General features: G+C 38.9%; 1 protein-coding gene across 1 annotated transcript in view; it reads left to right on the top strand.

Annotated features, from left to right (window-relative positions):
• Positions 1 to 17,188, top strand: part of TLK2 (tousled like kinase 2) — a 137,262-nt gene that overhangs the window by 56,856 nt on the left and 63,218 nt on the right. Inside the window, 1 exon segment of the mRNA XM_017882926.1 lies at positions 7,764 to 7,931. Coding sequence (XP_017738415.1) covers positions 7,764 to 7,931 — 168 coding nt within the window.

The raw sequence follows: 17,188 nt of genomic DNA, 5'->3' as shown, positions 1-17,188 counted from the left end.
ATATATATAAAAAATACAAAAGTATGTAAAACATGGAAGTTTTATACAGGACTTGGCAAAAGACAGGTCACAGCTGGCTAGCTAGGATGATTTTTAATTTTTTAAAATTTATTTCATTTTAATTTATTTTATTTTTGGAGACAGAGTCTCACTCTATCTCCCAGGCTACGGTGCAGTGGCGCAGTGTTGGCTCACTGCAACATCAGCCTCCTGGGTTCAAGCGATTCTCCTGCCTCAGCCGCCTGAGTAGCTGGGATTACAGCCGTGCACCACTACGCCTGGCTAATTTTTGTATTTTTACTAGAGACGAGGTTTCGTCATGTTGGCCAGGCTGGCCTCGAACTCCTGACCTCGAGTAATCCACCCGCCTTGGCCTCCCAAAGTGCTGGAGTTACAAGCGTGAGCCACCACACCTGGCAAGCTCGGAATGATTTTTAGATGTTTAAAAGGTTTTAGAAATGAAGGATATGTGACAGAGACTGACGTGGCCTGGGAAACCTAATATATTTCTATCTGGTCCTTCACAAAAAAAGCTCCCAGAAAATCACTATAAAGTTAACTTTTTGTAATTGTTACATAGGGAGGTAAACTGTTTCCAGCAGCTGGAAACCTACATGCAGTTCCCTGATCATAACTCCCACTACCCTAGAAGTGATCACTCGGCTAGTTTTTGTGGTAATCATTTTCGTTTTCATGTAGTTTAAACTATCCATAAGCAAAATAGTTTAGTTTTGCCAGTAAGTAAATTCAGTGTTTAAATCTTATGTATTTTTATTTTTGGCTGTTCTATCAATTATTAAGAGCGGTGTATATATTCGTATCTCTTGCTGTGATTGTGGAAGTTGTCTGTTTCTTATATTTATATTAAATTTTGTTATATGTATTATGATTCTCTTCATCTCTTTAAAGCTCTTTGCTTTATTTTTTAATTTTAATTTTTATTTTTGAGATAAGTTCTCGCTCTGTTGCCTCGGCTGGAGTGCAGTGCACAATCTCAGCTCACTACAACCTCCGCCTCCTGGGTTCAAGTGATTCTTGTGCCTCAGCCTCCCAAGTACCTGGGATTACAGGCATGTGTCACCATGCCCAGATAACCTTTTTGTATTTTTAGTTGGGGTTTCTCCATGTTGGGCAGGCTGGTCTGGAACTCCTGGCATCAAGTGATCTGCCTGCCTCGGCCTCCCAAAGTATTGGGATTACAGGTGTGAGCCCCCAAGCCTGGCTGAAGCCCTTTGCTTTAAATGTGGTTTATCTGATGTTTAATATATCCAAACCATTGTGAGGTATAACTATTTCCATTCTTAATACTGTCAACTTTGCATTATTATGTTTTCTTTCTTTGGCAAATACCATGTAATTAGATTTTTTTCTCTTAAGTCTAAAATTTTTCTATTATCCTATTTACATTCATTATAATTACCACTCTGTTAAGTTTAGATATATCATCATTTAATGTGTTTTTTATTTATCCTGCCTGTTCTGTGTTCCTTTTTCTTTAATTTCTTGCCTTCATTTAGATTGAATTTTTTTTTAAGTCATTTTCTATTTTCCTCTTCTACTAGTAGCTAGACTGTCTTTGGTGTTTCTCTTAGAAAGTACCACTTACGGCCAGGCATGGTGGCTCACGCGTGTAATCCTTGCACTTTGGGAGACCTGGGAACCCACGTGGGAGGATTACTCCAGCTCAGGGGTTCGAGACTAGCCTAAGCAATATAGTGAGACCCCCTGTCTCTACAAGGCAGGCAAATCATGAGGTCAGGAGTTCGAGACCACCCTGGCCAACATGATGAACCCATACCTCTACTAAAGATACAAAAACTTAGCTGGGCTTGGTGGCAGGTGCTTGTAATCCCAGCCACTCAGAAGGCTGAGGCAGGAGAATCTCTTGAACCCGGGAGGTAGAGCTTGCAGTGAACCGAGATCGCACCACTGCACTCTAGCCCTGGTGACAGTGTGAGACTCCATCTCAGAAACAAACAAAAAAACAAAGAAAATTTAAAAATTAGCCGGGCATGGTGGCATGCACCTTATAGTCCCAGCTACTCAGGTGGCTGAGGTGGGAGGATTCCTTGAGCTTAGGAGGTCGAGGCTGGAGTGAGCCACGATCACACTACTGCACTCCATCCTGGAGCATAAAGTGAGACCCCGTTTCAAATAAACCCCCCCCCAAAAAAAAAAATTACCACATGCCAAAATTTGAAGTCAGTTGTATCTTTATCCTCTACCAAATAAAATCATGTCCTCAGAACACTAACTGTTTACTCTGCTACTGATTTGGTGGTAGTTGTGTATGTTTTTATTTTGCCTTTTTTTGGTCTCATAAAATATTATTGTTTAATGCTATCAGTGTTTGTTTAGGTTTATCTGTGTATTTACCTCTTTGTACTTCTTTCCTTTTTGCATCCTACACCTTCCACCTGGGGTCACTTTCCTTCTGCCTAAGTATTCCATTAGTATTCTTCTAGAATATATCTGCTAGGGATTAAGTCTCTAGGTTTTTGTTTACTGAAATAACTTTATTTTGCTCTTATTCCTGAAAGGTATTTTGGCTGTGTATGTTTTAGGTTCGCTTTTTTTTTCTTTTAACACAATTGAGCAGTAATTCTTTACCATGTTCTAACCCTCCATTGTTACTATTAAGAAATCAGCTGTCATTTGCCTGTTGTTTCTTTGAAGGTATCTGCTTTTTTCCCCCTGACTGCTTTAAAAGTTGTTAGCTATGGTGTTCTGTAGTTTTACGATGATGTGTCATTTCATTTCTCTGGCTTGTGATTTCTTGGACTTCTGGAATTTGCGGGTTAGTGTCTTTCATTAGTTCTGAATAATTAGCCGTTGTCTCTTTGAATATTATCTCTGATTTGTTCTTCTTTTCTTTCTCTTATGAAATTCTAATTAAGCGTACATTATACTTTCTAATTTTATTACCATGCCTTTTGACTTCTTTTTTTGTATTTTTGTTCTTCTTGTCTTTATATACTCCATCATGGGTAATTTCTTCTTGCCTTTCAGTTCCCAGATCCTGTTTTATTGTTTCTAATTTGCTGTTAGCCCTGTTGAATTGGTTACTGCCTTTTGAAGAAAAAGAATTACATTTTCTGCAGATATTTTAAGCCTTTTATTTTTTAAAATATGGTAGACACAATTATTTTATAATCTGTTTGATAATTCTAGCATCTGAAGCTTTTATGAATCTGTTTCTGGTGTCTCTTGTTTTTCTTAGTTGTTGTTCATGGCTTTATTTCTTTTATGCTTTGTTTTTTAACTGTGTACTCCTCATTGTTCTTGAAAAATTTTTGGGGGGTTTCTTTAAGATCTAGGATGAATGAAGATGTATTACTCCAGGGAAAATTTTTATTTGCTTCTTCCGAGTACCTAGAGATTTTACCTCTTTTATATACCACTTTAGTGCATTTGTAGCTTATATTTTGTGTAGTTTGCTTATTTTGTTTGCTTTATTTCAGCTACTGGGAAATATTGATTTGGATTGTGTCAACATTTCTCAAGAGAACCCCCAACTCTTACACTGCCAAGGCAACTTCCTTGCAGCCATCTGAGGGTGGGGGTAATTTTTCTTCTGGTTTACCCTTTCCTTGAGAATGTAGGTAGCTCTTTGGAGGCCCAGCTTGAAGTGGGAAGGGTTTCCTATTGAACCCTCTCCCTTGGGTGGGCTGGGCTTTGATCTGTGACTATCTGCTTGATACCATGTTGCCCTGAAAATGGAAATTCAAGATCTGCAGGGGCCCTTAGGTCATACGTGGCTTTGGTGTTTCTTTTACCTGTCTGATGTTCCTAATTTCCCTTAGATTTTGCCCTGGCAGATCCCTAATATTTAATCAAGTCTTCAGTGCTTTTAGTGTTTTTTGTTGTTATTGTTCGCCCATATTTTATCCTATCTGTATAGTTCCCCCCTCCCCCGGGAGAGGTTGGTTCAAACAGGAAAGGCTCTAGCCTACATAGGATATTTACATAAATGTTTTTAAATCTTTCAATCCTTGGCAGGTATTTATTGAATATATGGCAGAAGGTTTAATTTTACTGTTGCAGCTCATTCTCCCATGCAGTGAGAATGTTGTCATCAATGGGTATCACAGGTGTTCTGGAGCCTGAGTTTAAACTGTTACATTTGGTGGGGTAGGAGTGTTGATCATGAGGAGGACTCTACTCATAGATTCCAAAACTAACTTTCTTTGTCAGGATCATTTTATTTTTATTTTTTGACATGAAAACATTAAAGAACTATTCCTGGTTAAGGAAAATTATTTCCTTTATTCATGCGGATTATGAAAGTCAACTATTCAGAAATGGTGAAATAGAAAGTTCCCTCCAAAAGAACTGTTATTAGAGAGTATGGTGGGCAAATATTTCTAAACTTTTTGAGATATACGTGTATGTTTATATAATAGGTTTTCTTATTTCCATTGTATTACTTTATTTAACCAATATCTTGTAAACATTTGTATTCTATAAATAGTGTAACGAACATCCTTATACATACTTCTTAACTTACGAATTTTTCCCAGGTAAATCCCCTAATTGTAATTCCCAAGTCAGAATATGATCATTTAAAAATGTCATTACATAAATTGCTAGAAGGTTATTAGCAGTTTGAGAGTACCAATTTTTTCACACCCTGCTAATACTGAATTTTATCATTGTAACCTTTGCATAAAGAAAAATACCTTGTTTTAACTTGCATTTGTTCATTAGTTATATATATTAAACATCAGATGTTTAATGGCCTTTTGGATTTCTCTTTTAATGCTTGTTCAGGTCCTTTGCATATGTCTCTTTTGAAATATTTGTGTGTTTTTGGTTTTTGTTTTACTGATAGGTAAAGCATTATTTGTTAAGATTTAATAAATTATTTATATTATTGATTTGTTATATTGTAAATACTTTTGCTTGTTTGTAATCTTTTCTTTTTATGTTGACTTTTACCATTCAGGTGTAAAAAAATTGAAGTAGTTAAATTTATCAGTGTTTTTCTTTTATGACTTACGGGATTTTTCTTATTCCTAGATGTTCCCATATGGTGTATGCCTATATGGTGTTTGTTTGTGTGTGTGTGTGTGTGTGTGTGTGTGTGTATATATGTGTGTATTTTTTTTTTTTCTTTTGAGACAGGGTCTTGCTGTGTTGCCCAGGCTGGAGTGCAGTGGTGTGATCTCGGCTCACTGCAGCCTCTGCCTCCCGGGTTCAAGTGATTCTCATGCCTCAGCCTCCCGAGTAACTGGCACTACAGGCACGTGCCACCATGCCCAGCTAATTTTTGTATTTTTAGTAGAGATAGGGTTTTGCCACGTTGGCCAGGCTAGTCTTAAACTCCTGACCTCAAGTAATTTGCCCACCTTGGCCTCCCAAAGTGCTGGGATTACAGGCATGAGCCACTGTGCCCCGCCCATGGTTTATATTTTTAATGTCATGTTTAAAAAGTCCCTTACAACTAGAAAATTCTAAAAGCATTTGTTTATTTTTTCTTCTTGTAATTTTTATATGTTATGAAAGGTAGGAATCTACTTTTCCCTTTTTTTCTAATGTCTGCGCAAATGTCCTACCATCTTTTTAATAAGTTCCCACTGATATGAAACGCACATTAATCACAAATTATGTATCCATATTATATAGACCTGTTTCTGAATTCCGTATTCTGTGCCACTGGTCAATCTGTCTGCTTCTGTATCTGTATGATACTGTTTTAGTTAATGTAACATTGTAGTATGTTTCGATATCTGATCAAGTTTCCCTGATACTCTTTCTGAAAAATTATGTGGCTGATAATGATTTTTTTTTAAGTGAACCTTAGAATTTATTGTGAAATCCCACAAAAACAACTGCCCGAGAAAGCATGAGAGAGAACCTAGATGACTACTGTATCACCATAAGACTATCCCTTGGAAGAGAAAAAGGCCAAAAACAAAATTAAAACCTTAAACTTGGGTTTTAGAGAAATTTGATGTCTGTAGAATCTGAACCCAGGAACATGATATTACCATTTAATTTAGATCATTTTAATATTCATCTGTGAAGCTGTATAGTTTTCTTCATAAGTGTTCTGCATGTTTCTTAAGTTTGCTTTCAAGTATTTTACAGATTTTTGTTTGCTACTTTGAATCTGCTTTTCCTTCTGTTACATGCTCTGATTAAAATCAGTTGGGGAAGCTATCGATTTTAGTGTATTTATTTTGTATTTGGCCGTCTTACTGAACTCCTTTTAATTGTTATAGTAATTTTTCCATTGATTTGGTTGGTTTCCTTTGTGAATAGTTATATCATCCAAAATGACACTAAAATCTTTGATTTCTAATATTTTTACCTCATATTTTTTCTTTTTTACATTGGCTAAAACTTTTATAACGTTTAATATGAGAATATGTTACTTTTGTTTTCTAGCTTTAATGAAAAGGTCTCCACTGTTAGCACCATTAATTATGATATTTTATGTTGATTTTTGAAAAACGTACTCTTCATTGCATTAAAAGTGGATAATTCCAGTCTTCTCTTTTTTTTGAGATGGAGTCATGCTCTGTTACCCAGGCTGGAGTGTAGTGGCACAATCTGGGCTCACTGCAACTTCCGCCTCCTGGGTATAAGCGATTCTTCTGCCTTAGCCTCCCGAGTATCTTGCATTATAGGTGCCCACCACCATGCCCAGCTAATTTTTGTATTTTTAGTAGAGATGGGTTTCACCATGTTGGCCAGGCTGGTCTTGAACTCCTGACCTCAAGTGATCCGCCTGCCTTAGCCTCCCAAAGTGCTGGGATTATAGGCATGAGCCACCGTGCCCAGCCAATTCTAGTCTTTTAAGAGTTGCCTAACAGTGTGTGTATCCTTTTTGGTATCCAACAGGAAGAATCTTAATTTATCCCTCCCTAAAGTTAATGTAATGAATTACATTAGTAGATTTGCTAATGTCTAATCATTTTTAGGTTTCTGGAGTAAATTATGCGTAATTGTGGTGTATTATCCTTTTAGTATACTGTGGAACTTGTTTTGCTTGTATTTATTTTAGATTTTTGCATCTGAATATAGTATAGTGAGAATAGAATTGAGAGTGAAATAAGCTTTACCTATAAAGTCACGGAACAGGCCAGGCACGGTGGCTCATGCCTGTAATCCCAGCACTTTGGGAGGCTGAGGCGGGCAGATCACCTGAGGTCAGAAGTTTGAGACCAGCCTGGCCAACGTGGTGAAACCCTGTCTCTACTAAAAATACAAAAAAATTAGCCAGACGTGGTGGCACCTGTAATTCCAGCTACTTGGGAGGCTGAGACAGGAGAATTGCTTGAACCCAGGAGGTAGAGGTTGCAGTGAGAGCAGAGACCATGCCACTGCACTCCAGCCTGGGCAACAAGAATGAAACTCCATCTCAAAAAAAAAAAAAGAAAAGAAAAGAGAAGAAAAGTCTCGGGATAGTGTCTTAATTTTCATTTACCTATAGGATAGAAATAATATTTCCTCTGTAGGGTTGAGGGCATTATGAAGTGGATTTGTAGAATTCTACAAAGTAACATGTAAATTCAGACTCTCATAAATATAGAACCATTAAAATATAATGTCAACGAATTTGAGTAAGATAGTCACATTTTTAGATAGGTTATAATACAATGATAATGTTGCTGTGCTCTTCATAATTATTTTAGAGAGGCCTTTTTTAAAAAAATCATTCATCTTATATTTGATAACTGTTTTTAACCTGTTACATGTTTGGGCAGTATCAGATTATCTTTTTCATGTTATTTGTGTGTTTCTTTACTGTTTTCCAGCGACGAGTAGAACAGCCCCTCTATGGTTTAGATGGCAGTGCTGCAAAGGAGGCAACGGAGGAGCAGTCTGCTCTGCCAACCCTCATGTCAGTGATGCTAGCAAAACCTCGGCTTGACACAGAGCAGCTGGCACAAAGGGGAGCTGGCCTCTGCTTCACTTTTGTTTCAGTGAGTACAAAGCCTAAGTTAATTCAGATCCTTGCCATTTCCCTAGCGCTCCTTGATGAAGTTGGATTAATTATTTTGATAGAGAGATAAGGGCATTTCTAATACTTTTTTAAAAAATGTGATCTCCCGTTATCATCATTCCCAAACATGTCTAATTCTACATCACTTCTAAATGTGTTGTGTTTTTGCCAGTCTCCGTTCGTTCAAACTCCTGAGGGAGACTGCTTTGTCAATGCCTGAACCCACAATGGAAAGGAAGGAAAGCATCATCTTAGGTTGACAGAGAAGAAAATACAGATCAAATTCCATTAGTAACCAAGATATAATTAAAAATAGAATCTCCAAGTTTCAGCCATCATCTATGTAAGTTAATACTCAAGTCAGTACAGTTTTAGTATGTAGGCAGGCATTCTCACAGCAAGGTTACTGGTCATTTGCCCTGTATAGTATTTGGGCTATGTACACACTTGCCTTCTCACCCCTTCAGAGTATTGGTACAGTTAGCTTTCTCAGAAATATTTGGCTACCTGTTTGCTCCTTTCAGCTTACTTCTTTCTCCATCTTTGAAGAACAAGAATTTGAGTATTATGAAAGTTTGACCTCATTTCATAAGGCACTGTGAATGCAATTTGAACCAAATGTTATTTTTCCTGGTTTCTGGGCCCTACCGGGTCACCTGTTTGTTGCCAAGAGCACCAGAGTAACAGAAAGCCCCATCGCCCTATTCCTATTCTACTTTCAGGGGCATCTTTCAGAACTAAGTCACGACTTATCCAAATTTTGTCCCTGTTACCAGTTCATTTTGTCCAGTTATAATCTAAGTTTCCTGTTTATTTGCCCTATGGTATCTGTAAGTCTTCAATCCACACTACACCAACTGTGTTCAAAAAGATGCTGAAAATGGTGGGTAAGGAAAGGAAATACAAATAATAAAACAGTTAACCAGATAGGAAGCTGTCATGCATGATTTGGAATGTTTTCTTATAGTTATGATAGCTTTACCTTAAGAAAGAGATACAAGGCCGGGCGCGGTGGCTCAAGCCTGTAATCCCAGCACTTTGGGAGGCCGAGACGGGCGGATCACGAGGTCAGGAGATTGAGACCATCCTGGCTAATACGGTGAAACCCCGTCTCTACTAAAAAATACAAAAAACTAGCCGGGCGAGGTGGCAGGCGCCTGTAGTCCCAGCTACTCCGGAGGCTGAGGCAGGAGAATGGCGTAAACCCGGGAAGCGGAGCTTGCAGTGAGCTGAGATCCGGCCACTGCAATCCAGCCTGGGCGGCAGAGCAAGACTCCGTCTCAAAAAAAAAAAAAGAAAGAGATACAACACTCCTTGAATAACATCATTTCATTCAGCATCGTTTCGTGATAGTGTTAATTAGACACTGTGAGCTGATGCCACTGTCTATGTGGAGTTTGCATGTTTTCCCTGTGTCTGCATGGGTTTTCTCAGGGCACTCTGGTTTCCTTCCGTATCCCAGAGATGTGCACGTTAGGTTCATTGGTGTGTCTACAGAGTCCCAGTCTGAGTGAGTGTGGGTGTGTGTGTGCAACAGAGTGGCTTCCTGTCCAGGTCTGGTTTCTGCTTGCACCCTGAGCTGCCTGGGATAGCTCTGGCTATTCACCACCCACTGGAATAAACAGATAAATCATTATCTTACTTGTTTTTATTAATCTTACTTAAATATATGTAGAGCTCACTTTTATTTCAGTGTTTAATATTAGAAGTGTTTTGATCTTAATCATCAAAAGAATGGGGAAACTTCTTGAGTGAAGACAGTATAGTCCTATCCCCAGGTGACGAAGGAAATATACATACTTTAAAAATGGGATAATTGACCCATATAATATTGTAAGAGGGGCTGATAGCAGTATGGAATAGTTTCTTTGAGAATGCAGTACGCTATAGTGTTGTTTTAGAGGATGTATGTGTCATTCACACATTTCGAAATTGTTAATGTTTATCATTCACTTACTTTTGTTAAATCTTTGCTTTTTTGTTTTGTTTTGTTTTGTTTTTTGTTTTGAGACAGAGTCTGGCTCTGTCGCCTGGGCTGGAGTGCAGTGGCATGATCTCGGCTCACTGCAAGCTCTGCCTCCCGGGTTCATGCCATTCTCCTGCCTCAGCCTCCTGAGTAGCTGGGACTACACGCACCCGCCAGCACGACCAGCTGATTTTTTGTATTTTTAGTAGAGATGGGGTTTCACCATGTTAGCCAGGATGTTCTCGATCTCCTGACCTCATGATCCATCCGCCTCAGCCTCCCAAAGTGCTGGGATTACAGGCATGAGCCACCGCGCCCAGCCTTTGTTAAATCTTTATCTTGGATCTTACTTTTCCAGGAATAACCTTGGATAATCAGGGAGTTATTTATCTTTTGGTCATTTTTAAGGCAATAAAACGACCTCTTTTTCACTTGAGAGGAGTTCCCTTTGTTTACTCCACAAATACTGAGTGCCCACCGTGTAGTAAGCACATAGTTAAATACACAAGATTTGGTCAGCGAGAACTTGTTCCCCTTTCCATCTTGTAAAAAATATGGTTATGCAGGCTTGTGGTGGATGCACGTGAAGGACCTCCTGCTCCTATCAGCTGACACACTTTGCTATCAGAGGGGTAGCAGATGCTGTAGCCACATTGTTCTCACATGCAAAGAGGTGGCAGAGACGAGTAACAAAATGGTCATGTATGCAGAAGGAACATGGAAACAGTATGAAAACCAGAAGTCTAAATGCTCTGGTACAGTTCTGTTTCTCTTTGCTTCTTAGCAGTACCAGCCAGCATATAAGCTTAGTAGTATAAGAAAAGAAAATAGTAAAAGGGTTAGTATTAATATACAAGTGTAAATCAGCAAAGGAAAGCAGATTCATAGAAAAGTAGGTAAAGACTGTTTTTGAAAAGAAGGTAAGTGGCTAATAACATGAAATAATGCTCAATTTTGGCCATAGAGAAGTGCAAAATAAAACAAGATAACATTTTTGACCTAGCAAATTGGCAAGGATTAATAAATTCGATAGTTCTTGGTGTAGGTGATAGTTTAGAATACATTCAGTTTTATTCTGTCTGTAAATTGTTGAAGTCGTATGGACCACTTGGTAATGTATCTCAATGTTAAGTTTACATATCCTTGGGTCCAGAAATTCCATTCCCATAAAATTACACAAAGATATTTATTGAGGTATTGTTTATCATTGCAAAAAATCTGGAAGCCATTTCCTTTCCAGTATTTCAGAGAATACGACCTTCGCATCAGAACTCATCTGATGTAATTCATCAGCGACTGTTGATCACTTCTTTCTTCTCTAAGCATATGGTCTTCACTTGGCTTCCATTCTTGATTTTTCCTCACATCCTCTATCTCTGAACATTAGAGTGTTCCAGGGCTCTGTCTTCAGACTCGTTTATCTACCTTCATTTTCTTCTTAACATCCCTCTCTCTCTCTCTCTTTTTTTTTTTTTTTTTTTTTTTTTTGAGACAGGGTCTTACTCTGGCTGGCTGGAGTGCAGTGGTGCAATCTCAGCTCGTTACAACCTCCACCTCTTGGTCTCAAGCGATTTCCCCACCCCAGCCTCCCAAGTAGCTGGGAGTACAGGTGTCTGCTACCACGTCTGGCTGATTTTTATATTTTTAGTAGAGACAGAGTTTTGCCATGTTGGCCAGGCTGGTCTCGAATTCCTACTCTCAGGTGATCCACCCGCCTTGGCTTCCCAAAGTGCTGGGATTACAGACATGAGCCACTGCGTTCGGCATATGTTCAGAATTTTACTACATCTAATTCTCTTCACTACTGCCACTCCAACTTAAAGCATTGTCTCCCACTGAGATAACTGGACCCATTGCTTTGACCTTTGTTTTCTTTTAATCTGTTTTCAGCAAAGCAGAGTGATTGTGTTGAAACATAAGTCCAGTCATGCCACTCCCCTGTCAAAAAGTCCTTAAAATGGCCCTGCATGGTTTGTTTTCCTCCACCCTGACATGTTTTACTACTATCTCCCTTTCTCATCAGATTCCATGCACACTAGTTTTCTCAAATACTCTCTCTCTCTCAGTGATGCTCTCACCTCGGGTCCTTTGCGTTGGCTGTTGCCTTTGCCCTAACATTCTTCACCCATATATCAGCATGCCCCGCTCTCTCAGTTCCCTCTGGTTTCTGCTTATATTTACCCTATTTAGAGAGGCCTACCCTGGCCACACTATAAAATAGCAACTTCTCCCCACCCGCCCCACCTGTTATTGAGCTCCTAGGCCCTGCGTTGTTTTTCTCCTTACTCTTATACCAGCTGACGTACTATGATAGACTTTTTTCTGACTTCCCCCCGCTGGAATGTAAGCTCCATCAGGTCAGGGACTTTGCTTTGTTCACTTCTGTATCTCTAATGCCCAGAACAGGACCTGCTCTAATAGGCACTCAGTGTAATTACATGTTGCATGAGTTAGTAAAAGCATTCCTTTTTTTTTTTTTTTTTGAGACGGAGTCTCGCTCTGTCACCCAGGCTGGAGTGCAGTGGCCAGATCTCAGCTCACTGCAAGCTCCGCCTCCCGGGTTTGCGCCATTCTCCTGCCTCACCCTCTGAGTAGCTGGGACTACAGGCACCTGCCACCTCGCCCAGCTAATTTTTTGTATATATTTTTTTTTTTTTTGAGACAGAGTCTCGCTCTGTCGCCCGGGCTGGAATGCAGTGGCCTGATCTCGGCTCACTGCAAGCTCCGCCTCCCGGGTTTACACCATTCTCCTGCCTCAGCCTCCCAAGTAGCTGGGACTACAGGCGCCCGCCACCTCGCCCAGCTAGTTTTTTGTATTTTTTAGTAGAGACAGGGTTTCACCGTGTTAGCCAGGATGGTCTCGATCTCCTGACCTCGTGATCCGCCCATGTCGGCCTCCCGAAGTGCTGGGATTACAGGCTTGAGCCACCGCGCCCTGCCGTAAAAGCATTCTCTATAGAGGGACTGGTTAAATGAATTGTAATACATTTGTACAGTGGAATGCTATACAGCTGACAAAAGAAGTGAGGTAGCTGTGTATATACTAATGAAAGATTTCTAAATATGTGTTGGTAAAAATAGCATGTGGCAGAATATTAAGAATTTGATCTTTTAAATGTTTAAAATTATTACGTAATTCAACGTTTTAGCATAGGAAATTTGAGTTTTTATTTTTAAGAGAGAGGTCTCACTATGTTGCCCAGGCCGGGGTGCAGTGGCTATTCACAGGTGCAATCATAGCATTATAGCATACTATAACCTTGGAACTCCTGGGCTCAAGCAATTCTCCTGCCTCAGTTTCCAGGGTAGCTGCAACTAGAGATTGCACCACAGTAGCTGCAACTAGAGATTGCACTGCTGCATTCCAGCCTGGGTGACAAAGTGAGACTCAGTCTCAAAAAACAAACAAAAAAAAATTAGTATTTGGACTCACAGTCCAGTGCTCATTCTATACCACCACACTAGCTCCCAGTATGAAGACTGTCTGTTTGTACAAAGACAATATATATCAGACTAGAGAATAAGATACCTGAGCTGACCTCTCTCACTTGTAACCTTATGACGTTACAGCATACATAAAGATTCAGGAAGAAGGGAAATGTAGAGGGATTAGAAAAAGGTCATTTGCTCCTCTATTGGTGAGAATGTTGTCAGGGAAAATCATAAGCAAATAATTTCCTAAATTATAAAAATAGGACATGTACATAGCCTGCAAGAAATTGAGGAGATGGAGAAGAGTGAAATTCTTCCCTTGGATTCCTCAGAGATAACTACTGTTAACAGTTCGTGTTTTGGATTTTCTAATGATTACCATTTTAATGTCAAATAATATGTTCCTTATTTAATCTTATTTATTTATTTGTAGAGACAGGGTCTCACTATGTTGCCTAAGCTGGTCTTGAACCATCCTCCTGCCTTGGCCTCTCAAAGTGTGGGGATTACAGGGTTGAGCCACTGTGCCTGGCCTTATTTAATGAACTTTAAGTAAGATCTATTTACTCCACATTATGAAAGACAAATTTAACATAACTTTCACCCAGTCTTTCTTTCTTTTTGGGTTGTTTAGTTATTGTTGCAGTATAAGTGTTTGATATTTAGTTTGTTATTTTAACTGTAATTGAGTCTTTTCTGCTTTGTAAATTATTCTAAGACTTGAAAACAAGGAACATTTACAATATTATGATTGTTTCATTGTTGGGCATTGCAAAACCAAATGATTTTATTGGACTCACTGAAGAGAAGAGAGACATTGAATTAGTTTAGATTGAAACAGTTCTAGTCATCAAGGTCTACTGGATCTTTTTTTCCCTTAATGACAAGTCTGTTGTTTCCTTAAAACTTGTGTCTTTTAACATTATGTAGATGTTCTTCACAACTTGATTTTTTAAAAAGGTAGTTTGCTTTTTTTATGCTCAAGTATTTTAAAATACAGTTCAGAAATCTTGACCTCCTATTTCTAAATAAATAGGCATTTTTAAAAAACATGTTAACATTTTGCTAGATAGCCAAATTAACATTATAACATATCTATTAACATCTATAAAATAGAACTTTCCTCTCATCATCTGTGCCTGTTGCTCTATACTGACATACAGTTCTACTAGAAAGACAGGCTAAATGCTTAGTTCTTTCCTTTTAATTACTAATGAGGCTTCTAAATTTTTTTTTTAACTTTTAAAGTAGAGAGTTGTTCGATAGCTGTGCCAGATGGTAACAAACAGCTTTCTCTTCTTTGATTATCATAGCTTCATGGATTTTCATGGGTGTACATCAGTAAATAGAATCATTCTTTTTTGGTGCCAGTTGGTCACGGCTTTATCCTTTTACCAGTTGATGGATATTTAGGCTGTTTCCACTTCTTGGCTATTATGAATGATGTTGCTATGAACATTCATATATAAGACTTTGTGTAGACATACGTTTTCATTTCTTTTGGATTTATGCTGAAGAGTGAAATTGCCAGGTCATATGGTAACTGTTTTTGAGGAACTGCCAGGCTCTTCCACAGCAGCTGCACCATTTTACATTCCGAGCAGCAGTACATTCCAATTTCTCCATGTCCTTGCCAGTACTTGCTATTGTCTGTCTTTTTCATTATAGCCATCCTAGTGGGTGTAAAGTGGTATCTCATTGTGGTTTTGATTTGCATTCCCCAAAAAACTGGTGATGTTGAGCATTTTTTCATTTGCTAATTGGGCTTTTGTGCATCTTCTTTGGAGAGATCACTATTCAAATCCTTTACCCATTTTTAAATAGTGTTGCCTTTATTGTTAAGTTGTAAGCATTCTTTATATATTCTGAATATTAGATCTTTGTCAACTCTATAATTGGCAAATGTTTTCTATTCTGTGGGTGGTCAGTTTACCTCTTGACGGTGTCCTTTGAAGCACAGAAGTTTTTAATTTTGAGAAAATTTCAATTTATTTGTTTTTTTTCTTTTGTTGCTTATGCTTTTAGTGTTGTAGCCAAGGCTTCACCTAACCTAAAGTCATGAAAATTTACTCCTGTATTTTCTTCTATGTGTTTTATACTTTTAGCTCTTATATTTAGGTCTTTTTTCCATCTTGTGTTAATTTTTGTGTGTGGTATGAGGAAGGAGTTCCAACTTCATTTTTTTTGCATGTGGATATCCTATTGTCCCAGCACCATTTGTGGAAAATACTGTGCTTTTACCGTTGAATCGTCAGCACCATTTTCAAAAATCAGCTGACTCACAGCAAGGGGTTTATTTCTGGGCTCTAAATCCTACTCCGTCTATATGTTTGTTATATTAGCCCGTTTTCACACTGCTACAAAGAACTACCTGAGACTGGGTAATTTATGAAGAAATGAGCTTTAATTAACTCATAGTTCTGCAGGCTTAACAGGAAGCATGACTGGGAGGTCTCAGGAAACTTATAATGGGAGAAGGCGAAGGAGAAGCAAGCACCTTCTTCTCAGGAAAGAAAGAGAGAAAGAGTGAAGGGGAAAGTGCCATGCACTTTTAAACCATCAGATCTTGTGAGAACTCCCTCACTATCATGTGAACAGCAAGGGGGAAATATGCCCTTGTGATCCAGTCAGCTCCCACCAGACCCTTCCCCCTGACATATGAGGGGTACAATTCCACATGAGATTTGGGTGGGGACACAGAGCCAAACCATATCACCTGTCTTTATGCCAGGACCACACTGTCTGAATAACTGTAGCTTTGTACTAAGTCTTGAAATTAGGAAGTGTGAGCCTTCCTACTTTGTTGGGTTTTAAGATTGTATTGGCTGTTTGGGATCTGTTGCATTTCCCTATGATTTTTAAGATCAGCCTTTCGGTTTCTATAAATAAACCAGATCGGATTTCATAGCAATTGTGTTGAATCTGTAGATCAATTTGAGAAGTATTGCCTTTTTAACAGTATTAAGTCTTTCAGTCCATTAACACAAAATATCTATTTATTTAGGACCCTTTAATTTCTTTCAACAATGTTTTGTAACTTGCAATATATAGTCCTATATTTATTTTGTTAAAATTATTCCTAAGTATTTATTCTTTTTATGCTATTGCAAATGGAATAGTTTTCTTAATTTTGTTTTCAGATTGCTCATTGCTAGAGTATAGAAATACAATTGATTTTTGTATGTTGGTCTATCATGGTGGAGTCTTGCTCTTTCGCCCGGGCTGGAGTGCAGGGTGCTGTCTCCGCTCACTGCTGCACTCCGCCTCCCGGGTTCAAGTGATTCTCCCGCCTCAGCCTCCCGAGTAGCTGGGATTATAGGCACCTGCCACTACGCTCAACTAATTTTTTGTATTTTTAGTAGAGACAGGGTTTCACCATGTTGACCAGGCTGGTCTCGAACTCCTGACTTTGTGATTCACCCGCCTCAGCTTCCCAAAGTGCTGGAATTACAGGCGGGAGCCACCATGCCCGGCCTGGACTCATGATTTCTAATAATTTTTTTTGGTAAGACTTTTTATATACAAAATCATGTCATCTGCGAATATAGTATTACATCATTTCCAATCTGGATGCTTTTTATTTTCTTGCCTGATTGTCCTGACTAGAACCTTCAGTAGAATTTTGAATAGAAGTGGCTAGCTGGGACATCCTTGTCTTTCTTGTTCATGATTTTAAGGGAAAATGTGAGTTCTTTAAAAATAAGTATTTCATTAGCCAGGCGTGGTGGTGCGCACCTGTAATCCCAGTTATTCGGAAGGCTGAGGCAGGAGAATTGCTTGAACCCAGGAGACGGAGGTTGCAGTGAGCCAAGATTGTGCCATTGCACTCCAGCCTGGGT

The sequence above is a fragment of the Rhinopithecus bieti genome, unplaced genomic scaffold (assembly GCF_001698545.2).
Source record: "Rhinopithecus bieti isolate Rb0 unplaced genomic scaffold, ASM169854v2 scaffold_12928, whole genome shotgun sequence".
Classification (NCBI taxonomy): Eukaryota; Metazoa; Chordata; class Mammalia; order Primates; family Cercopithecidae; genus Rhinopithecus; species Rhinopithecus bieti.
The sequence above is the reverse complement of the archived record's forward strand: the minus strand, read 5'-3'. Positions and strand labels throughout refer to the sequence as shown.